This window comes from Lethenteron reissneri, chromosome 52 (assembly GCF_015708825.2).
Source record: "Lethenteron reissneri isolate LAM-NWPU_2019-01 chromosome 52, ASM1570882v1, whole genome shotgun sequence".
Classification (NCBI taxonomy): Eukaryota; Metazoa; Chordata; class Hyperoartia; order Petromyzontiformes; family Petromyzontidae; genus Lethenteron; species Lethenteron reissneri.
Window position 1 is genome coordinate 361707 of NC_083830.1, and position 15558 is coordinate 377264.

General features: G+C 49.9%; 2 protein-coding genes across 2 annotated transcripts in view; one reads left to right on the forward strand and one right to left on the reverse strand.

Moving 5' to 3' along the window:
* Positions 1 to 1700: 1700 nt before the first annotated feature.
* Positions 1701 to 12322, reverse strand: LOC133355957 (cytochrome b5-like). The gene is made up of 5 exons (XM_061573415.1): positions 12139 to 12322; positions 8396 to 8524; positions 7486 to 7512; positions 6020 to 6063; positions 1701 to 4549 (listed from the first exon to the last, which is right to left on the reverse strand). The coding sequence occupies exons 1-5, from the start codon at positions 12256 to 12258 to the stop codon at positions 4474 to 4476; spliced, it is 396 nt and encodes a 131-aa protein (XP_061429399.1). The 5' UTR covers positions 12259 to 12322; the 3' UTR covers positions 1701 to 4473.
* Positions 12323 to 13635: 1313 nt separating this feature from the next.
* The window catches only part of LOC133355863 (acanthoscurrin-2-like), an 8696-nt gene continuing 6773 nt past the window's right edge, over positions 13636 to 15558 (forward strand). Inside the window, exon 1 of the mRNA XM_061573276.1 lies at positions 13636 to 13649. Within this exon, the coding sequence (XP_061429260.1) occupies positions 13636 to 13649 (14 nt within the window). The remainder of the gene's footprint in view (positions 13650 to 15558) is intronic.

The window sequence follows — 15558 nt, forward strand, 5'->3', positions numbered from 1 at the left end:
CCTGCCACCATTAAGCAATTGGTAATTAAATATAAAAAAATGTCAGCTCGATTGGATCACGGGAAGTGGGTTATAAAACGACCGAAAGATTTGCACGGTCGTAAGCGCGCAAGCAAGCAAGTGAACTTAATATAAAGGATTTTTTAAAAATCACCGATGGCGCACGTCGAGCGAGCCGTGGAACGCAGTCACGGTTTCACACAAAAAAAAAATCCCCCAGCGCGTTTCATGGGACTCGGGGTCCGCCTTCTCTTCATCCCGGGGGGGGGTCGGCAACGAAAATAACGACAAGAGGCAGTGTGTGTGTGTGTGCGTTAAGCCGAATTCGGTACAACCAAAAAAACACCTCCGTGTTTTTCAGAGCCGCGACTCCGCGTCAATAACGTGACGAGGCCGTCATTTAAAGAGCCGCAGATTTGCAGACCCCCCCTCCTCCTCCTCCTGGGTTTTCCTGTCCACGGCTGCCCCCCCCCTACCTGGTTCTGCAATACGAGATGCGCCCGCTTCGTCCGCTCCAACGCGGTTCGGCAGACGCGATGGAGTCACCGAAGCGAGCCGCGTCTTTACCACCTGCTCACGTGGTCCCGGTATTGCACGCGACGTGAATTTGTCGTCATCCTACACATTTACCGGACTAGTTGTATTTGACACGATACATGGCTGGGGTTGATGTAAGGTGACAATACAGTAAAAGGATGGGTGTCGTATTACGAACCGTGAACCAACCTCCCCCCACCCCCCCTGAGTTTTCCCCACAATGCCTTTGAGTTTGCAGTTCGCAGATTTTGCAGATCGCGGATTTTGCCGACTGCGGCTATTTTCAAGGACGTAACCGGACCCGCCGCGGCGGGCGATGGGGGTTTTCCGGATTGAGCACAAACACAAGTCGGGTCGCCCTCAAAGCCAGAAAGTTTCGTCCGCTGCTGGCCTGCGCCTCTCACAGCCTCGACAATTTTCATCGGGGGGGGGGGGGGGGGTTCCTACGCATCTCCCAGTGCGTTGACTGCCGCCAAAGACGCGGTCAGCGGCACTGTTAACCCCTTTGCGGGCCCCGTTCCCGTCTGAATCTCGGGCCGCACATGCGGCTCTGCGTTCTTCTTGGTTCTTTCGGTAAAGTCACGTAGAATGGAAATAATAAAATAATAATAAAACATAATAAAATAATTATCACGACGTTTCGGCCACAAAGAATTATTTAATTGTTTTATTTTTATTATTTTATTATTTCCATTCTACGTGACTTTACCGAAAGAACCAAGAAGATGAATCCCTGCAGTCACGAAAGCTTTAAATCGAAATTTAACGGCTCTGCGTTCGTTTTACTCAGAGGGGCCGTAGCGCCGTTGTTCTTAAAGACATTGTTACTCACCGCAGAGAACTGTAGCGAACCGCCCGCAGCTCTACGATAGCCGGCACCAAACCGTGCCACATGCCGAGCCTCGGTACCGATAAACTTATTTTATTTCATAATTCCTGTTTCTGTTGATGATTTTAACGTACGTCATCGTAACGGAATCAGATGGAAAAAACTGATGACGTCCACGTACGTCATCGGAACAGGAAAGGGTTCATATATCTTCTTGGTTCTTTCGGTAAAGTCACGTAGAAGGGAAGTAATAAAATAATAAAAATAAAACATAAAATAATTCTCACAACGTTTCGGCCATAACGCAAGCAGCCGTCCTCACCTCACCTGAGGACGGCTGCTTGCGTTGTGGCCGAAACGTCGTGAGAATTATTTTATTATGTTTTATTTTTATTATTTTATTACTTCCCTTCGACGTGACTTTACCGAAAGAACCAAGAAGGGTTAATATAACCGCGCGCGATTGGCCACATCCCTTTACGACCGTCTGCCTGGCCAACCGGATTACGTTTCATCTGCTCAAACCCGAGCTATTGATGCTGTGATATTTACATTGCCTTTGCGCTGTCCGCCTTTTGGCGTTGTTCTCTGATCTAACACCAGTGGGAAGGCCCTAAAGGAGGCCGTCTCTGGCGTAGGCCAATCCGTTTCAAAGACAATGCCATCTATTATCAGTGCATGTTTGTTTTGCATATTTTACCACAAATGCGTGTGGTTAATGCAGACTTGATGCCTTGCAATAGGTGTGTGTCTATTTGGTGTTTGAACACCTTGTCACCTCCTGATTTATTGCCAGGAAGGCAAAAAAAAAACTATTCTTTTTTTATCGGGATACGTTTTGTTAAGTTTCAACTCAAAAAAACGTTAAGTCTCTTTGCGACGACAAATATATAGAAATATATACGAACACCGCTGGTCACGTTGGTTACATTATTGTAAAAGAAATTCACAAATTTGATCGACGATTTTTTTTTAAGACGACCAAGCCGAGGCGCTGGAGCCGGCACCGCTGAGAAGTCCGGGTTCCAATCCTGCCCTGCAATGAGAACCAGACTTCTCAAGTCTCGCGAGGCGATGGCCCTCAGCCTGGTCGCCAATTACTTTGTGTAAAAAAAAAAACATAACCACGATTACATTCAATTTGGTTCTGCACTTAGTTTAGCCGAATTCCACCCCTGACAATTCACGATATCATTTTGGTTGTCGCGTGGACGAATATTTTCTCTGCAGCAGGGGCAGGCAAGAAAGTACCGCCCTGCCCCCCCCCCCACCCCCATAGTGTTTCAATTCATTTTTTAAAAAGTTACTATGAAGGGATCTCACAAGATGTTCTATGATATCCGCTTCCGCAGGCCATTCAAAGACAAAAGATCCCCCCGTATAGCCTGAACAGACTGTTTGGAGCGAGTGCTGTTATAGCGAGCACCTATCAAGGACCACTCTCACGCACACACACACGCGCGCGCGCACACGCACGCCGTTCTGGGTTTTAATACAAAGGGCGGCTGAAACCGGGCGTCAAACCCAGGGAATGCCAGCTCAGTGTCTCTGACCCCTGAGCCAAACGGCCCGTACCTGGGCTCAATAAACCCGACGCAGCAACCAATGTTTGGGCTCGCCAGTGGGCAGGCTAGCGGTGTAAAAAGCTAAACTCATAACTATTTTTATTTTACCGGCTAAGGCCCACCGAGCTGTATAGCTCTCTTTCAGAATTGAACTGGCCACAATTTACAGCTCCACCAAAGTGGCTTATCATCATCATCGTGGAAATTCATCGCAGCCAAATACTCTGAACGTGCGACGTTGATTCTGAATGTGGAGGGGACAAAAATCCGGAAGATCCGGAGAGAAAAAAAAAATCCGAGCGACCACGGGGAGAGAGAAACGCACCTCGAAATACACAGCAAGCGTCAGGGTCTGGATCGAACCCCACGACCTCCTGCACACCAGGCGAGATAGTTAACATCTCCTAGCCACCGTGATGATGATGATGAGAGACATGCAAACTCCAAATATACAGCAGCAGGCGTCAGGGTCTGGATCGAACCCCACGACCTCCTGCACACCGGGCGAGATAGTTAACATCTCCTAGCCACCGTGGCAAAGCAGGGGAGAGAGAGCGAGCCCCTAGGGCTAATGCAGGGAGAGGTGGGCGAGGTGGGCACATGTTTCCATGTTTCTCGTCGGCCTCTCCTCTGGAGGGAGAAGACGGGGGGGCTGGAAACAGCTGGGTACTCAGGCACGCAGTTGATGTCGGGTAGTCCGCAGCCTGTTCTGCCGACGGTACTGCGCCGGCTGAAGGGGCAACCCGAGTAGCTGTAGTCCTTGCGCAGCGTGGCAGGGCTAAGCAGGTAGCACGCTGGGTCTGGTGACGAGTCCTCGGGCTAGCGCGGGGGTCGGCAATGGAAATAACATTTTTTTTTTATTCGGTAAAAATAAAATCGATCTCTCAAGAGCCGCGCAATGCACGTGGTCAATACGAGATGGTGGTGGTCCTCAATAAATAACGTACACGAAGCGCTTCCTCTAAAGGGCTGCATGCTGCTCAAGAGCCGCAGGTTTTGCCGACCCCTGGGCTAGAGCCGGTAGTGCAGAGTGGGTCACGCGCCTTAGCTGGGAAGGCTAGCCGGCGGGACTGGCCGAGCGTCAGGTCTGTGTGCTGATAGGTGCGGGGTGGCAGGGCTGAGTTGGTAGGGTCAGGTCCTGGTACAACAGGGTGGCAGGGCTGAGCTGGTAGTGCAGAGTTGGTACTCAAGGTTTTTTTTTTTTGAAAAATTATTGTGAATCTGAGTCCACGAGTCCTCCGTTCAATTGTGCTTCTCGATTTGCATCGGTTGCCGCTCCCGGCACTTGTTTTTACGCTTGTGTGAGGCACGACATCGGCGTAATGAATGATGATGATGATGACAAGTCTTGGTTGAGGATAGCTGGGCTTTGTTGGTAGCTAGTTGCGGGCCGAGTTCTGAGTCATTGTGTCGAGTGGCTGGGCTAGGCTGCGAGTGAAGGTTCAGCGTACGGAATGCCGAGCTCCCGAGGCCTCGTACAGGCTGGCCGGGCTGGCTGGAAAGTTCCCGCGTGGCTCCCGCGTGGCTCCCGCGTGGCCCCCGCTAGGCCCTGCGGTAGTAGCGCCAGGCGACCACCAACCCGACCGCCACCGCCGGCGCCAGCCACAGCCAGCAGCAGCTGGAACCACACGGAGCCGGCGCAACAGCGCGACGGGGAGACGGACGTTAGCCACGGTTCATCATCGTCATCATAATCATCATGGTCGTCATAATCGTCATCATGGTCATCATCGTCGTGGTCATCGTCGTCGTCGTCGTCATCATCATCGTCATCGTGGTCATCATCGTCGTGGTCATCGTCGTCGTCGTCGTCATCATCATCATCGTCTTCGTCGTCATTATCAGCCATCATCATCGTCGTCATTGTCGTCGTCATCATCATCGTCGTCATTGTCGTCATCATCATCATCATCGTGGTCATTGTCATCGTCGTCGTCATCGTCATCAGTCATCATCATCATCGTGGTCATCGTCGTCGTCATCATCATCGTCATCATCGGGAAATTTAGTTGCGACTAGGAGTCTACTACCGCTATTTTATTTTTTACCAGGTAAGGCCCCACTGAACTATGTTGTTCTTTTTCAGAAGTGACACTTGTACATAAATGATAGCTCAACAAAGTGGCCTATCATCACGTGGAAATCTAGAGCAGCCAAATGATGTGAACGCATGTCGACTGTAAATGTGGAGGGAGAAACCGGAGGACCCGGAGAAAAACCCACGCGACCACGGTAAGAGAGAGACACGCAAACTCCAATGATACAGCAGGCATCTGGGTCGGGACCGAATCCACGACCTCCTGCACACAAGGCGAGGGAGATAACATCTCACCACCGCGGTACCACCTACACCACTACTCCTCAGGCCACACTGCGAATACAATAATCGATTATAGGACGGAATCATGATCTCCAAACAACCCCCGGCCACCACAGTTAGATTACAAACTTTTCACAGCTCAAACGATGATGTAAACAATATCGACCTTGGTTCGGATCCGGGTTGCAGCCACTGCCCGTGATTATACCGAGTTCTCAACCAGTCATCACCAATGACTGAACAACAACAACAAGTTCTAAAAATTACATTCAATTAAATTGCGTTCTGCACTTCATTTAGCTCAATTCCAGCTGTGAGAATTAATCTGTAAGCAGGGGCGGGTGAGAGAAAGTGCCGCTCCCCGGACCGTGCGGACGAGAAGCGACGTGAAAGGTTCTGCGACGGATGCTTCCGGCCTCACGGCGCGAGTAAAAATTGTGTGGGGGGGTAATGACGAAAGTAAGAACAGATTAAATTTCGATTTAAAGCTTTCGTGACTGCAGGGATTCATCTTCTTGGTTCTTTCGGTAAAGTCACGTAGAAGGGAAATAATAAAATTAAAAAAATAAAATAAATTTCTTTTATTATGTTTTATTTTTATTATTTAGAAGGGAAGTAATAAAATAATAAAAATAAAACTTAATAAAATAATTATATTTTATTACTTCCTTCTACGTGACTTTACGAAAGAACCAAGAAATAAAACAACTTTTATTTTATTTTATAATGTAGAAGGAAGCAAAGACGTGAAACTTGCGGAGCACGCACCATTTGGCGGACCTCGGCGAGGAGCACCCCGGTATTTTCTTCGCCTAGAAAACAGAAATCGGGGGGGGGGGGGGGGGGGGGGGCGGCAGAGAGGTTAACTACCTCCCCTGGTATACAGGAGGTCGTGGGTGCGATTCTTACCCGGACGATGTCTGTTTGCATCTCTCTCTCTCCCTCTACCCCGTGGTCACGAGGATTTATCTCTGTGTCCGCCGTTTTTTTCCCTCCACATTTAGCATCAACGTCACGCGTTCCCCGAGTGTTTGGCCGCTGTAAATGTTCCACGTGACGATAAGCCACTTTGTCGCGCTATCATGATGTGTGGCGAGGTCACTTATGAACAAGTATAACCCGTAAAACAAAGTTTTTCACTATAAATCCTTTATATGCGTGGCAGCTAGAGTCATCTCGTCCTCTGGCTTGAGATGGCTGCCACCTATGGGTCAGATGATTGTCTGCCAGTATTATGCAATTGGTAATTCAATATTTAATTTGTTTTCCCTAAACAGTGTACAATTTTGGAAATTTTCACGAACATTAATTGTCTCGCACAACGAGTCTGTGTGCAAAATGTCAGCTCGATTGGATCACGGGAAGTGGGTTAAAAACGATCGAAAGATTTGCACGGTCGTAAGCAAGCAAGCACGCAAGCAAGCGAACTTAATATAAAGGATTTAAAAAGAGCTACGTAGCAGCAGCTCAGTTGGGGCCTTACCTGGTCAAATAAAATAAAAAAAATTGCAGTTTTAGTTTTACTAGTAGGAACCTCCTGGTTACACCAGCCCACAGGGAATTATTGTGTCTGTCCGTCGTGCATCCAAAAATGGGAGGGGTGGGGCTGGGTGGAGAGGGGAGGGTGGGGAGGGGCTGGGTTGGGAGGGTGGGAGGGGTGGGGCTGGGTGGGGAGGGGCTGGTCACCCCGTGGTGCCCTTATAAAACTCAACGTTTAACCTACTCACGCCCACTTGTGTCCGCCCTCACAGTCAGCCATATTTGCAGAATACACCACGCCGCCGTTGACCCTGGCCATTGACCGAGCAACCCAACGTTCCTACCAGCTCCCTCCGCAGAACAATGTGTTTAGGGCAACCGGGTCATCTCCCGCGCGAGAAGCAGCAGACTCGGCACGAAGCGCACACGGCGGTTCACCGGCACGAGGTGTCAGAGCCGAGCCGAGATTGGCAGTGCCAGCTTGGTGCTAAGTTCTCGCACGTCGATGGCTACACGAACGCCGCTCGATCAATTATCGAGACACTCCTCGCTCGATCGGGAAGGCGGCCGACCGCAAAAACACGCCAACAAGTACTACTGCTAACTACTATTTTTCTTTTACAGATGTCCAGTAAGTATTTTTTTTTAAGTCGAACTTGTAGTGCATCGAGTGTGGCACAGCAGGGTTAACATATTTGGTGCTGTCGGTGTGGACCAGAGGGATTTAGAACTCTGCGCGTTGATGCCTTTCTTACCTGCGGCCTTTCCGACGTTGACCCTTCCTGCAAAAGATAACCGACAATGTTAACCACGATGGTAACCACGATGGTAACGTACACACACACTTACCGCGTGATCTCACAACGCGTTTGTTCTACAAAGCAGATCTTCCCCAAGGGAACACTTTTCGCTGAGTTCAATTCCCACTCACAGCCAAGATTGTCGATGGATATACCTGAACCGGTTCTGGACCTCCCCTAGGTCGACTTGGCCTCAAATGAATACCTGGTGCGGTGTGAGGAAAAGTCGGCCAGGCGTGGTGTTGGTCACCCGCCTCTTCGTGTGGAGTGCCGGCCTTCGTAGGTGCTACTCGCTAACAGCACTTGCTCCAAAAGTCTGTTAAGGCTATAAGATAGGGGATCTTTGTTTTTGCGTCTGCTTGGAGTCTCTGTGCGAGTCTCTGTGTGAGTGAGTCTCACTGTGTGTGTGAGAGTCTGAGTGCATCCGAGTCTGTGTGTATCTCAGTGTGAGTTTGTGTGAGTCTGTGTGAGTCTGTGTGAGTCTGTGTGAGTCTGTGTAAGTCTGTGTGAGTCTGTGTGAGTCTGTGTGTATCTCTGTGTGTATCTCTGTGTGAGTCTGTGTGTATCTCTGTGAGTCTGTGTGGGTGGAGTCTGTGCGAGTCTGGCAGTGAGTCTACGGTTCTGTGTGCGATTCTGCGCAAGTCTCACACTGTGTGCGAGTCTGTGAGTCTGTCTGTAATTGAGTCTGTGAGTGAGTCTATGTGTGCGCGATTCTGCGCGAGTGAATCTCCGTGTGCGAGCCCGTAAGTGTGAGTCTGTGAACAGGTGTGCCTCCAAGTGCTCCTGGCCTGGCACAGGTGCCGTGGTCATGTCACCGCCACTCGGTGGGGATTGGCGGCCTCCGTTGTTGTTGTTGTGCACATACCGTTTCAAGCTCGCCGATGTAGTACTGCTGCATGATGTCGCGCGCGTCCCCCGAGTGACCCGCGTCCTCAAACGCCTCCGTCGCGTCCTTCCCAGACTTCTCCAGCAGCACGGACTCGCCGCCGGGGTGCTGGGGACCAACGCGGACAAGTACGGTCAAACACGCTCAACACGATCAACACCATCCCAGTCAGAAGCTTACGATTCAGTGCTGGACGAGGGGGAATCCGACAGGGCTGTGAAAACTCTTATTTTCGCACGCGTCCAGTGTGGGAAATTAATGCGTTGATTGTATAAGTCCGAATTATCAATCTTGAGCAAGGCAGCAGCAACAACGACAACAACAAAAGAGACACAGACCACACCAAGGCAACACACAGTAGCAGTCCCTCAATAAGATGGAATGTTAAATGGCAAGGATCAGCCTCGATCCGACATTTTCCTGACAACTGCTCTCGTCGGACACTGTTAGCGAGCATCACCTACGAAGGCCGGCATGGCGCACAAGGGGGTGGGCGGTGACCGCCAACACCACGCCCAGCCGCCTTTGTCTCCCCCAGTGACAATGTTTTATACACCGCACCAGGTGCTCATTTGAGGCCGAGTGGACCTATGGGCGGTGGTTGTTGGCCGGGAATCGAACTCGGGAGGCTGGGTTCGAGGCGCAGCACGCTAACCGCTACACAACCGTTCCCCGCAATTATTGACACACTCTGGCTACGAGGTTTAGGTTAATTAGTTTGCAATACGGGCAAACCGATGAAAACAGAATAGGCTCGACCCTTTTCCGGCAATAATACAGGAGGTGTTAAGATGTTCAAACAGCAAAGAGACAAAGCTATTGCACGGCTAAATTTCGATTTAAAGCTTTCGTGACTGCAGGGATTCATCTTCTTGGTTCTGTCGGTAAAGTCACGTAGAAGGGAAGTAATAAAATAATAAAAATAAAACGTAATAAAATAATTCTCACGTCGTTTCGGCCACAACGCAAGCAGCCGTCCTCAGGTGAAGACCAGGTCTGTCGGGGAGACAGCGTCTGAAGTCTTTCCGACAGACCTGTTCTTCACCTGAGGACGGCTGCTTGCGTTGTGGCCGAAACGTCGTGAGAATTATTTTATTATGTTTTATTTTTATTATTTCATTACTTCCCTTCTACGTGACTTTACCGAAAGAACCAAGAAGATGAATCTATTGCACGGCATCAAGTGGGCATTAAGCACACATCTTGCTTTTGCTAAGACGTGCAATCACACCTCCTTTGATAAATCTTTGCATTTGTCTTGGCAAATGATTAATCTACACCAGAGACGACCTCCTTTATAGCCATGTCTCACCAGTGTTCGACCAAAGGACACCAACAGGCAAAGACCACAAAGGATAAAGCCTATTAATTCTATCATGATTTGAAGCTTTCGTGACTATAGGAATCCATAATCTTTGGTTCTTTCGGTAAAGTCACGTTAGCCACGTAAGTGACTTTACCTATTAATTCTGTTCGTCATCTTCTTGGTTCTTTCGGTAAAGTCACGTAGAATGGAAATAATGAAATAATAAAAATAAAACATTATAAAATAATTATCATGACGTTTCGGCCACAACGCAAGCAGCCGTCCTCAGGTGGAGAGCAGGTCTGTCGAGTAGACAAACTTTACCGAAAAAACCAAGAAGATGAATCCCTGCAGTCACGAAAGCTTTAAATCGAAATCTGTTCGTCATTTTAATAAAGGCAAAGAGGGTCCCCAAATGATAGAGTCAAACCGATATTTTTATTATCCAAGTGTGGAATTTATGTGTTTTTGTGCGCAGTCATTGGAGGCCGGGCCACGTTAACACAAACTCGCCGCACGCGGTCATGGCTGGACGGGACCCAACCGGGACGCGTACCACCCCCAAGTTCGGTGACTCTGACCTCCAAACCACGCGCCGGTCACCTCATGGAACTCCCCCGTTTCACTTCGCTATTCAGGTGCAGGGTCTGAAAAATGCAGGTGGTGTTGGGACGGCTGGCTTCAAGGTCGGGGTGACCAATATAAGGTTTGAATTGGTCTATAGAAAGGTAGGCAGTAATAAGGGGTTGACAGGTATGTAGTAGTGTAGTGTATAGAGTAGTGTAGTGTATAATGTTGTGTATAGTAGTGTAGTGTATTGAGTAGTGTATAGCAGTGTCGTGTATAGTATCATACCTTAATTCTAGATTTGAAGCTTTCGTGACTGCAAGGATTCATACTCTTAGGTTTTATCGGTAAAGTCACGTAGGTAAAAAGTATCATACCTGTCAACCCATACAGTTTACCCCGTATTCTTGTACAGGGAGATTGAATGTTCAGGTCCATACGGCGTACAGCCGTTTCAATACAGGCAAAATAAGTGTGTGTCTCTGTGTCTCTCTCTCGAGGAATGTCGTCCCCACGAAATCGAGGAATCGAATCACCCCGAGGTCAAGGAAGTCGGCCCGGGTATCCGAGACACCTACAAAGACAAAGCTCCCCCGTGTAGCCTTCAACAGACTTCTGAGGGCAAGTGATGTTAGCGAGTAGCACCTAGCAAAGACAAAGCTCCCCCGTGTAGCCTTCAACAGACTTGAGGGCAAGTGCTGTTAATAGCACCTAGAAAAGACAAAGATCTCCCGTGTAGCCTTCAACAGACTTCTGAGGGCAAGTGCTGTTAGCGAGTAGCACCTAGCAAAGACAAATATCCCCCGTGTAGACTTCAACAGACTTGTGGGGGCAAGGGCTGTTAGCGAGTAGCACCTAGCAAAGACAAAGATCCCCCGTGTAGCCTTCAACAGACTTGTGGGGGCAAGGGCTGTTAGCGAGTAGCACCTAGCAAAGACAAAGATCCCCCGTGTAGCCTTCAACAGACTTCTGAGGGCAAGTGCTGTTAGCGAGTAGCACCTAGCAAAGACAAATATCCCCCGTGTAGCCTTCAACAGACTTCTGAGGGCAAGTGCTGTGAGTAGCACCTAGCAAAGACAAAGATCCCCCGTGTAGCCTTCAACAGACTTGTGGGGGCAAGTGCTGTTAGCGAGTAGCACCTAGCAAAGACAAAGCTCCCCCGTGTAGCCTTCAACAGACCTCTGAGGGCAAGTGCTGTTAGCGAGTAGCACCTAGCAAAGACAAAGCTCCCCCGTGTAGCCTTCATACTTGTGAGGGCCAAGTGCTGTTAGCGAGTAGCACCTAGCAAAGACAAAGATCCCCCGTGTAGCCTTCAACAGACTTGTGGGGGCAAGTGCTGTGAGTAGCACCTAGCAAAGACAAAGCTCCCCCGTGTAGCATTAAACAGACTTCTGAGGGCAAGTGCTGTGAGTAGCACCTAGCAAAGACAAAGATCCCCCGTGTAGCCTTCAGACTTGAGGGCCAAGTGCTGTTAGCGAGTAGCACCTAGTAAAGACAAAGCTCCCCCGTGTAGCATTAAACAGACTTCTGAGGGCAAGTGCTGTGAGTAGCACCTAGCAAAGACAAAGATCCCCCGTGTAGCCTTCAGACTTGAGGGCCAAGTGCTGTTAGCGAGTAGCACCTAGCCAAGACAAAGCTCCCCCGTGTAGCATTAAACAGACTTCTGAGGGCAAGTGCTGTGAGTAGCACCAAGCAAAGACAAAACTCCCCCATGTAGCTTTCAACAGACTTGAGGGCAAGTGCTGTGAGTGAGTAAGCACCCTATGAAAGCCGGCACGGCACACGCAGAGAGATACAAAGAGGGGTGGTGGGTGGGTGGTAGCTGAGTGGCCAGCAATCACAGCCTCACCTCCGCGGCGAAGTCGCTGACATCGTACACCTTGCCGTGGATGACGAGGCACAGGCGGCCGGCCGCGGCCCGCTGTTTTACCTCCTCCATCCGCATCAAACTCTCGCCCGCCATCGCCATCTTCCTCCTCCGATCTCTCGCACGGGCCGATTGCTCCGACCACGTGACACCCGGAGTGGGAGGAGTTGAGGGGGTGAGGGGGTGTGGCGAGCTGAGTCACGTGGTTTCCGGGTGTGTGTGTGGGGGGGGGATGTGACGGTGAGAAACCACGTGGCAGAGGTCGCAACCGGGTACCCGATACCCGTACCCTACCCGATACCCGGCTACCCGGCTACCCGGACCGGGTACCCGCTTTTGCGATCCTGGTGCGGCCGGGTACGGGTAGGCCGTGAGTCACTGGTGAGTAACCGTTTGTCACTCATTTCCTAACGTCTTGTCTCTTCTCACAATTCAAGTTCCTAGAATCAACCCACCCACGCCTGCAACATGGCTTCATCCCAGAGGTCGCAATCAGGTACCCGATACCCGTACCCTACCCGTACCCGACCGTACCCTACCCGGCCGGGTACGGGTAGGGTACGGCCGGGTACGGGTACCCGTTTGCGACCCTGGTGCGGCCGGGTACGGGTACGGGTAAGGAATCAAAACCCGTTTGCGACCTCTGCCACGTGGTCTCAAAGTGCACCTGGCCTGGCACGGGCGCCGTGGTGACATCGCCGTCACTGAGGGGGCCGTCCATAAATGACGTCACGCGATTTTGGACGATTTTTGACCCCCCTCCCCCTCGTCACGCGGCGTCACAAAAAGTCAGACCCCTCCCCTCAAATATGACGTCACAAAGCTCTGCCCGCCCCCCCCAAAATAAAACATGCTTCTAATCGCTTTAAACTATTGTCATTGTAGTGCGTATTTAATGTGGCGCTGCACTCTGATGTTGTAGGAGAAAACATTTATATGTATTTAAAGTTGCGCATTTTGATGTGACGTCACATTTCTAAAACCCCACCTCGTTAAAAATGTCTGACCCCCCTCCCCAGGTGTGTGACGTCCTTTATGGACGGTTCCTGAGTGGCAAATGGCGGGCGTTGGTTATATTGGTTGGGTTTGGCACAGTAGGGGGCACAGGTGGTGCATTTACCGGTCATCTCAGTCGACCAACCCATGGTACCCGGGTCTGCCCCGAGACCTTCCTGTCAGCGAGCCTTCTGCACTTCACGTGGCCTCAAAGTGCACCTGGTCTGGCACAGGCACCGTGGTGACGTCACCGTTTATTAGTGGCGAATGGAGGGCGTTGGTTATTGGTTGGTCTTTGGCACAGTAGGGAGAACAGCTGGTGAATCGACCAGCAAGTCATCTCAGTCGGTCAACCCGTGGCACCTGATGGGTCTGTCCCGTGACCTTGCCAGCGGGCGTTCGATACGTCACGTGGCCTTAACGTGCACGTAGCCTGGCACGTGGTTGGGTTTGGTAAAGTGAGGACCACGTGGCTTTAGGGGGATGAAGGGGGATGCGTGTGAGGGGAGACCACGTCATTGGTTTTGTAGAATGTGCAATCAAGCTAAGCCTCACAGCTCGCGATATCATGCGATACCAGATCGACGATAATCGTATCGTCCACACTGGACTGATACATTTTGTGATGATCGTATTGTTTCTTGTAAATTTCGGCTTTTCCGGAGGAAAACATTTCTGGAACGCCGAATGCAAAAATTAATTGTAAGTAAATAGCCACTGTACGGTACCTATTTAATTGAAGCGGCGCTTTAACACATTCCTGCGGAGGGAGCTGGTAGGAACGTCGGGTTGCTCGGTCAATGGCCAGGGTCAACGGCGGCGTGGTGTCTTCCGCAAATATGCCCGACTGTGAGGGCGGGCACAAGCCGGCGTGAGTAGGTTAAACGTTGCGTTTTATAAGGGCACCACGGGGTGACCAGCCCCACCCCTCCCACCCCAACCTTCCCACCACCCAGCCCCTCCCCACCCACCCCCACCCCTCCCACCACCCAGCCCCACCCTCCCCTCCCCACCCTCCCCTCTCCACCCCTCCCATTTTTGGATGCACGATGGACGGACACAATAATCCCCTGTGGGCTGGTGTAACCAGGAGGTTCCTACCAATATAAACTGTTTTACTGGGGTAAATCCCAATGCAATGGTGACAATCGTGACGTAATCGTTCTCGTGACATAGTACGGCGTGATGTAACCGTGACGTAATACGGTGTGACGTATCGTTCTCGTATTACAGCAGCAGCGCATGTGCGAAACGGAGGTGTTCAAAGTTGCAACAGCGAGAAGACTTGTCTCATCCGTGCGTCGAGCGATCTTCCCATTGCAGAGCCGCTCGATTAATCTTTATTCCGAGTACAGAAAGCACAAAACGCAACGCGATAAAAAAAGTCATAATTGCAGCTTTGAAGAGAAACCACCTGATGACGGATGCTTGTGTTGCACCCGAAACGTCGCGATTTGTTTATTTTAACCCACGTGACTTTACCGAAAGAACCAAAGAGTATAGAAACCGATAGTTGATCATCGCGATATCGGGTCTTGTATAGCCGATCGGACATACTACGGCAAACTCCGACACGGAAAGTTGGGCCAACATTATTCGTGCGAATCCAGGACCACGATCGCCATGCGTCGTTTTTCCCAGTCGTCGGCCCTTCCTCCGACCTGGAACACAGCCACCACCACGCCCCCCACTCCACATTCGCAGCGCTGACTCTTTTTAAATCCTTTATATTAAGTTCACTTGCTTGCTTGCGCGCTTGCTGCTTGCGCGCGCTTAAACCGTGCAAATCTTTCGGTCGTGTTTTAACCCACTTCCCGTGATCCATCGAGCTGACATTTTCCACACAGACTCGTTGTGCGTGACAATAAATTTCGTGAAAATTTTTTTCCTAAATTTTACACTTTTTGGGAAAAAAATATTTAATTACCAATTGCTTAATGATGGCAGGCAATCATCTGACCCATAGGTGGCAGCCATCTCAAGCCAGAGGACGAGAGGACTCTAGCCGCCACGCATATAAAGGATTTATAGTGAAAAACTTTGTTTTTACGGGTAAATTTTACCCACCCCTTCTTGAAGCGCATTCTCAAACGCAACATCTTCTTTGTTTTCTTAGGGTTTTTCGGTAAAGTCACGTAGTTAAAAAAAAATTAATCAAAGTAAAATAAAAATAAAATATTTTATTTTTATTTTACTTTTCTTAAAATAAAATATTTTTTTTTTTTTACTTTTATTAATTTACATTTTTTACGTACGTGACTTTACCGAAACAACCTAAGAATAGAATCCTTGCAGTCACGAAAGCTTCAAATCTAGAATCTTCTTTTGTTGATTTCACTCTTTTTACTTGAGCGGATCTCCGAGCTGAGCTCCGCGCCCCAGGTCACCGCTGCCTTCGGGGCGAGT

What these genes read in the sequence shown, in the direction of transcription:
- LOC133355957 (XM_061573415.1), bottom strand. Translation starts at nt 12,258, where the DNA reads ATGGCGATGGCGGGCGAGAGTTTGATGCGGATGGAGGAGGTAAAACAG. An exon ending in ACATCGGCGAGCTTGAAACG is followed by an intron (nt 7,513 to 8,395) that starts GTATGTGCACAA and finishes TATCTTTTGCAG; the next exon opens with GAAGGGTCAACGTCGGAAAG. An exon ending in CAACGTCGGAAAGGCCGCAG is followed by an intron (nt 6,064 to 7,485) that starts GTAAGAAAGGCA and finishes TCTGTTTTCTAG; the next exon opens with GCGAAGAAAATACCGGGGTG.